Here is an 8342-nt window from a genome sequence, read left to right as displayed (position 1 = left end):
CTAAATGAAATTTCCCTTTGATATTACGGTTGTTTTTATTGTTGAATGTGATGTGTGGACAGGCAGCCCGGATCATAAAATAAAAACATTCTTAATAACGAGTGGGGAAATATGGTGAAGCTCTCCCCAATAAGAGACACACCATTTATGCACGAGGCACACTAGCATAACTTCATTGACTATTTGAATCTCCTCACATGGGTCAGTATCTAATAATGTTTTGTGTTCTTCTACACATCCAAAAGGTCTCACACACAGTCCATTTATGCATACAGATGAATTCAGATAATGTTAGAGCCGATCCACGCATCACACCAATTCAACAGCTGTTTTGTTCATTTCAAATGACAGATGCAATATTGATGCAAGAATAAAATTTTACGACTTTACTTTGTTTAATGAAACTCTGGCCTGTTGAGGGGGCAAGGAGGGCTGTGCGAACCTCCAGCACCTCACTGGAGGGGCCCTGGCCAATGGTGTTAACGGCTGCTACCCGAAAGTCATAGTGGGAGTTTGGGCTGAGGCCGCCCACGCTGTAGAGTGTTGTGGTGATGCCATCAATCTCTTTGTAGGGGTCCTCTGACCCTTTGGCACGGTGCTGGAGGAAGTAAGAGAGGAAGAGACAAGAGAGAGGAAGAATATGCTGATTTAGCTGCATTAGCCAATATTGTGCAGAGGTCTACGCATAGTTCTATGTAAATGTTAAGTATTTGTATAGCGCCTTTTTAGACTTTGCGACCACTCAAAGTGCTTTACACTACATTGCATTCACCATTCATACACTGAGCCTTAGTGCCCAAACAGAAACTAACATTCATGCACTGGTGGAACAGCCATCAGGGGCAAGTCGGGGTTCAGTATCTTGGCCAAGGACACTTCGACATGCAGCCTATAGATAGATATATAGATATAGATGTATGTGTGTGTCCCTGTGGGCAGAGAGTACTCCTAAAACACCAGATTACATTTGAGTAATTTGAGGTGATTTTATTACTATCAGGAGAGACAATGAACATTTTTCTTTTGCAGCCCTACTTACTGATTTAGGCTGTTAACAGTTTATGTCCATATAAAACTCTACTGCAGCTTTAGTATTCTTAAGAACTGTGTGCAAATGCAATAACCCTTCTGCATCTGTTACACACCTGTAAGATATAGTAGGAAACAGGCTCAGGGTTGCCAGAATCCCAGGTGAGTGTAACGCTTGTTGCGGTTCTCTCAGTCACCACAGGGGTACCAGGAACATTCGGCAGATCTGAGACAGAAGAGAGAGAGAGAGAGATCTTTCACACTTACACCTTTATAGTTAGGAAATCATGTGATAGACTCAGTATCCTAGAATTATACAGTGGACATACTCTACACAACAATAATAAGAATTGGTCAAAAATATAAACTTAATTGGACAAAACAAATGTAGTTAGTTTATCATTTCAAAGACTGTTTCAAGTAGCTGTTGTTTTCACATACTGTAATTAACTGTAATTAAATTAATTTTATCTTCTGATTTTGAATATTGTTGGATCATATGTATCTATAATAAATTTATATACAGTGCATAAATAAATATAGTATATGCCAAATATATTGTTAACATATATTTGGTATGTATAAAAACAGAGCGATGGGAGTTACTTTACCTACTAGTCTTACATCATATTTCTTTTGTGATGTAAATTTTCTTTTTAGTGTACTAGACATAGTCCCAGTGCTCATTCCCAGAGAGAAGAATTCTATGCTGTGGTTTTCCATCCATCCATCTTCAACTGCTTATCCGGGGTCGGGTCGCTGGGGCAGCAGTTAGAACAGCAGACCCCAAACCTCCGTTTCCTTAGTCACATTAACCAGCTCCGACTGGGGGATTCCGAGGCGTTCCCAGGCCAGTGTGGAGATATAATCCCTCCACCTGGGTCTTCCCGAGGTCTCCTCCCAACCGGACGTGCCTGGAACACCTCCCTAAGGAGCCGTCCAGGGGGCATCCTTACCAGATGCCCGAACCACCTCAACTGGCTCTACTGGTTTTGTCCTCCTTAAAATGATCTTATGAATAAAGTCAGAACCAAAGTCTCACCGAGGGAAAGGTCAAACCAACACTTCCCTCACCCATAAGCCTCCTCATATACATGCTAATAAACCCACCTTTCACAATAATCTGCGCCACCGCCTTAATCACACCAAGTGATGACATAGCGACACACGTGTAATTGTTTGACTGGCGTACGTCAGTCAGCTCCAGGACGTTGCGGCCAATGGGCATGTCATCCTCAGGCGTCAGGTTCTCTGCTCCCAGCATCCACTTCACGTACGGCATAGGGGAGCCCACAGCCACACAGGAGATGTTGATGTTCCCCCCTGGCTTGATCTCGCTGTTTGCTGGTGGGATGGAGATGCGAGGGGGGACACGACGCACTGGACCAGATAGCAATGAAAACACGGAGAAAAGTGAGGTCATTATAAATTCGTGACTGTGTTGCTCACCAAGTTGCAGAGCAGTGAATGACAACCAGGGTCTGTATGATTATAATTTATTATAAGACCACTAGGGCGCATGTGATATCAAAATGTTTTATTCATGGTGTTGGGAGCTCTCGTTTTAAAACCATCCTGTTTTATGTCTATACAGCAAAGAATTATAAAACCAATGTAAGTTTCATCACATTGATTGATAAACACACATTCCTAGCAGAAGATGTCTTTGTAAAAAAACGTATGAATATTTTCTTGGAATAGATGTCGCAATCTATACATCCATTGTCACATCCATTGGACTCTGGTTCCCACAGGACAGGCTGGTTTTTAACCCCCATCTTACCTCTGACATAGAGGTTAGCTGGGCTGGAGTAGAGTGTCCCATCTCTGTTGGTGGCAACGCACTCATACTTCCCCTGGTCTGACTCTTCACTCATCGCTATCTGGAGGGCACCTGGATGGATGGAGGGATGGAGAGGAAAAGTAGAAGATAGGGACAGGAGAGAGAGAGTCACATAGAAAGATAGTGAGGAAGAAAGAGCAATTACACAAATGTGGAAGACATCAGATAACTGGGTATAGTCTAGATACATCAAAACAGAAATGGTTAGAACTGCACAAAGGGTAAATGAATCTGTGGGATTTTTCAGCCAAACTTTTGGGACAAATTAACACATTTCTACCACTGTCAGCAAGAATTTGCCCAAACAAGAGTCAGCTTCCTGAGTTAGCTATGGGAAGAAAACAAAAACAAACAATAAAAGCACAGATACAAAGCCTACAAAAACAGAGAATGCAGTCTTCATGCAAGGCAGAAACAAATAAACCAAAATGTGAAGTCCAGTGAAAATTACAGTATTCTGAAAAGTCTTTGCTGAAAATTAAGATATACTAGGGAGCTAATCATTTTTTAGTCTTCAAGGATAAAATGTTACAAAGATGTTGTCCTGCCAATAAAATATCCCCAACCCTTTCGCATCCATCAATGGGATCAGGAGTGTGATGTCATTTTAAAACACACCCAATAAGGAGATAAAGATCATCAACCGACCTCAATCAAGGCCAACAGATAAAAAAAGGAACAAAATACTCAAAGACTTGGGAAAGGACCAATGCTTTTTTGTGACAGAAAAAACGTCAAAAATGTCAACCAGAGGTTCTTTAGAGATGGGTTGGTAAAATAAAAACTTAATCAAAAAAGTGGTTGTTTGAGGCTTTTATCAGTAATAAGAGAGAAAGTAATGGTAAAAAACAATGAAGAAATGTATGTGCACATTTGTGCGTGTTAATTACTAATTCATCTGAGTATTTTCTTCAATAATCCATTAATCATTTAATCAAAAATATCCCAGGACCAAAAGTGCTTGTTTTGTTCAACCAACAGTCCCAAACCCTCAGATTTTCAGCTTACTGTGATAAAAGAAAAGTATCTATCAACTATATATCCCAGGCATATTCTCTGGACGTTGTCATAAAGCATTCTGGGAAGGACATCATTGACTAAAGTAAATATAAACAAAGAAATTACAGCCCTTATTGCAAAATTACAAAACATCAAACATGATTTATATAATTCACTTCTAAGCAGTAGTAACCAGGCTTAAGAAATACATACTACAACGTACAATCAATGTCTAGTAGTTTGAAACTTGATCGCCATTGAGTGAAGAGAGTATAAGTGGGTGAGTGAATGACGAGTGCAGGAAAGAATAATTTAATAAGTGAAGGAGTGGGAAAGGAAAGGAGAGGAGAGGAGAATGTTAATGTAATTCTTGGAAAGGATGCAGGTGCACAGGTCAGATTGAGGCCAACTACCTCTAGGATGAAGAAGAAGAAGCCAGGGAGTTGGGTGTCTAATCACAAGAGATTTTGGGTCCCTGGAAGTAGAAAGAGGGCTTGGAAGTATTTTACACACTACACACTACTGATGCTAATGAAAAACTGATTGAGATGGATTAAGTTGCTTGACTGGAAAGGAATTTGTTCAATGTGAGTTCTTCCAAGTAATTAGTTTTTTTAATTTAACAAAATTCTGTGAATGTATTTTCACATGGATACAATGTCTGTGAGTCAGTTTCACACCCACACAAAGACACACTTTCCATGAAATAAGGAAGTCATTTGATTGTTTAATCACAGAAGTGTAGTGCCGGTCTGGCCATCTGGAGTACCGGGAAAATCCTGGTGGGCCGGCCGAACTCGGGGCTGGTGGAAAGTGAAAAAGTTGGCAGAAGGTTGAGCGACACGGGCCTACCCCCCTTCTCCCCAGGCCTGTTGGTCTATTCCATATGAACGTCTATGGAGCCCTTAGCTCCACCCCATCCATCTCACTCACACACCACAGTGACACTGACAGCTGGAAAACGAGCTACAAGAGACAATTGAAAAGCACAGTTTAACCGAAGTGCAAGTACATGTAAAAAAGTAACCAACTCGATGCTAAGACCGGGAAGAGAAAGTTGCCACAGCCCTGTTCAAGGGTGAAAGATTAGACAGAGAGGACAGTGATGCCACAGATAGGGCAGCTGAACAGTATAAAGTTCCCATACATTGATTGATTTGTGGCGGCCCACCTCAATATCAACGCTGTACGCCACATACATATTGATTTTCGATTTTGTTTCACTAGGCCTATTAAAAATTGTATTTATGTAGAGCGCAGCACCTCCTCCAGTGTGACTGGACTGTGTGTGTGTGACCTTTTGGGTGTATAGAAGAACACAGCATATTATTTAACATTAGATCCGATGATCCAGTCAGCTTGTCGGGAGATTTAAATATGAGGTTATGCTGCTGTGGCTCGTGCGTAAATGCACACATTGTCTGTCTTGATGGGGAGACGCTTCACCCTATTTCACCCACCCTGAAATTCGCTATGTGACCTCATAGCTGGTTACGGCCAGGGTGTGCTGCAGCCTAGTGATCAATGGCTGTGATGCTGGTAGGTGGTTGTATTAGAGGCTGGACCTGTTTGTATGTGAGTTCATTAGCGCCCGTGGTGGAGTATACGTTGGAACGTTCTGGTGGGCAGGTCTGGATCAAAGTCCAGGGCCATTGTTTAATCCCAGTCTGTCCCTGCAGCAGTGAGCACCTGGGTTTACCTTGCAAATGTTGCATGTAAAGAAATGTAATAAGATATGACTAGGGACATGTTGCACACTGATGCTGTTAATTCAAAATGTTTTTAGTTAGAAAATAATTAAACCCTTTGTGACGGTGATTTGCTCCAGGAAGACCAAAGAGAGTTTGGAGAACAACAGAGAAACTTGGGAGTTCACTTTTTAAGGCCTTGAAGAGTTTACAAAAATCGGCAGAAGGAGGATAAGAGAAAGTGGATATTGAAAGAGGGATAAAAGCAAACTAGGATTGAAGCGAAGGTAAAGAATGGAGCAATAAATGCATTGGTTACCTGAGTGGAGCTGCTTGATTCTTCTGTTGTTATTGGATGTATTGACCGGCAGGAAATTCTTAAACCAGGTAATTTCTGGTTTAGGGTTGCCTCTAGCAGCACAGACCATGGTGGCGCCCCGAGAATGCTCAACCACTTTCAGCTGGGGACCCATGTCTATGGTGGGAAACCCATAGGGCAACTGGTCCTCTGGAAAGATTAAATACATGAGTCAAACAGAGCTGGACATTACTCACATCTTCAGCTTGGTAGTGTAGCGCTGTAGTTCCCATCCCAACAGATGTTTCAATTGTGTTAATTTGAATGGACTTTATACAAGATGGTTTTTTTAACACTATTCAATATATAAAAGTAGCTGTTACAGTAACTTTTGTTGTTACAGTAAATAAAAGACAGTGATGCTAAAACTTTCATTGTTTAGGCTTTGTCACGTTTTTCAGTGGGTTAAGTTAAGTTCACATTCATGCTACTACCACTACTACTATTACTTGTAGAGCAGACACTAGGTATTTTAACCATTTATCCAGAACTTTTAACTTTATTTTTTACAAACTCTCAATCGCAGCATGTAGTTCAGGTCTTATAACTGATTAGCTTGCCTCTGTGCCACATGCCTCAGAGCACATTTGTGATTGCCTTGCAGGTTTTGTGTACTGTGTAGCATTTATTTAGACATTTGGACATTTTTGTAACTGGCCTTGTTAATACCAGTGTAAAGTTGGGGAAGTGGGCCAGGGTTTGAGCTCCAACACTGACACTGCTCTTTGCACTCAGTAGATTTGTCTACTGTTGCAATACATTTATTGTGAATTGTCTCCATAAATAATTGCACATACATTTGAATATTTCTATATGCATATTTACATGATACCTTTTCCAAGGTCAGTCAGTGTAACTTACACTGTAAATTTCTGAAGACCCATTCACCGGTCTTTCTTGTGTAGAGATTTGTGTGCTGCCGACAAGTATGAGAAGCCGCCTAGGCCAAAATGTAATACTTCGCATGCATATACATACATACACGTTCTATATCATAGACAAGTGCGTGCACTACATGGTTACTCGCGTGTCTAGCCTGTTATTTAACAATATAATATTCTTTGTGTGGTTCATCAATGGTGACAAATTTCCGAAAGTCCCGCAAGGTGTGGACAACTTGGCACAACACCTGTGAAGCTGGGGCTCCGTCTCTTCAGCCAGTGTTCCTCTTCTGCCACTACACACAGGCACGCTACGCCTACACATGTGCACTGACCCCCCATGGTTACGGTTACAATTTTTGATTTATTCAGCACTTTAAAAACATTTATTGAAAGTTTTTTTCTTTTCACATGTTTATTTATTTATTAAACGTTTAAATTTATATTGTAATAGGCTGTATATTAACTTATTGGGAGAAAACTGGTACGTTGAGCACCCCCATACAGTCAAAATGGCATGATCCTCGTTTCGCTGTGAAGCTTCGAGTGTGAGATTGACAGTCGAATCAGGCTCCGCCCATCGAAGCATCGGGTCTTCTATTCGGGATCAGCCCTACTGAGGACATATCCCTCCAATCCTCAAGTTTCATGTATAAAAACCTGATTTTGACTTCGATTATACCTGTGTACTCCATCCAGTGATACAATCCCCACCGACAGTTATAATCTTAAACTAAAGACCTTCTACCTATATAATGATATGCTTTACACTTTACGAAGACTTTATGAAGTCAACTGATTTAAAACCACTCTAGTGTTGTAGTATTCCTTCTGGATGCAAACATTAAATTAGAGGAATGTTAAACATAAGTACCAATAAAGTTTGTCTGCTTTGTCAGTTACCTTCACAGTCGGGTGATACACACAAAACACATTTATGAAATAAGCAAAGTGTCGTATAAAGACTGTTTTTTATGTGGCTTCAAAGTATTATGATTGGCAATTTTCTTCACGGCAATGAATGGAAACTCTCGCTTGCATGTGTGTTCACACTGACCTCGTAGCACACTCAGTCTGGCGGAGGCAGTGATTTCTCCTGCAGAGTTGGAGGCGTGACATTCGTAAATAACCTCGTCTATGATAGTCCTCAGTGGCTGGATCCTCAGGACCGAGCCTGATCCGTTGTCAAACTCTATTATCTGTCAGAGGGAAAACATGTTAAAGCGGCTTTAGTCAATATAATATATTAAAAATGGGTCAAAATGCGTTAAGTGAAAGGTGTCACTTAGTGACGAACCTACAGAGAATTAAAGCTCACTGTTTTGGTTCACTCTCACCGCTTGATTGTTTATGGCCGCAGCAGCTTTTAGAGAAAGTTAGCGATTATCTGGTGAACATAATTGAACATTTAGCAGCTAAAGACACCAAATATTTCCCTCAGGAGGAGCTAAAAGAGAGTGAACATTGAACTTACGTCAGGCGGTTAAAAATATAACTTCAAAAGAATCTTAATGTTGCTCTGTGTCTGCTGGATCATTATACAG

The 8342-nt window shown here is 40.9% G+C and overlaps 1 protein-coding gene across 1 annotated transcript in view; it reads right to left on the bottom strand.

Annotated features, from left to right (window-relative positions):
- Window positions 1-8342, bottom strand: part of LOC119886260 (receptor-type tyrosine-protein phosphatase S-like) — a 28451-nt gene that overhangs the window by 900 nt on the left and 19209 nt on the right. The window contains exons 14-19 of the mRNA XM_038696884.1: window positions 7856-7997; window positions 5879-6067; window positions 2813-2923; window positions 2140-2409; window positions 1146-1255; window positions 391-598 (exon numbers count right to left, since the gene is read on the bottom strand). Of these exons, the coding sequence (XP_038552812.1) occupies window positions 391-598; window positions 1146-1255; window positions 2140-2409; window positions 2813-2923; window positions 5879-6067; window positions 7856-7997 (1030 nt within the window). The remainder of the gene's footprint in view (window positions 1-390; window positions 599-1145; window positions 1256-2139; window positions 2410-2812; window positions 2924-5878; window positions 6068-7855; window positions 7998-8342) is intronic.

Source organism: Micropterus salmoides, unplaced genomic scaffold (assembly GCF_014851395.1).
Source record: "Micropterus salmoides isolate LMB-PRFRI ecotype aquatic unplaced genomic scaffold, ASM1485139v1 Ms_hic_scaffold_4, whole genome shotgun sequence".
Taxonomy (NCBI): Eukaryota; Metazoa; Chordata; class Actinopteri; order Centrarchiformes; family Centrarchidae; genus Micropterus; species Micropterus salmoides.
Note: the sequence above shows the minus strand (reverse complement) of the source record. Positions and strands in the feature narration are given on the sequence as shown.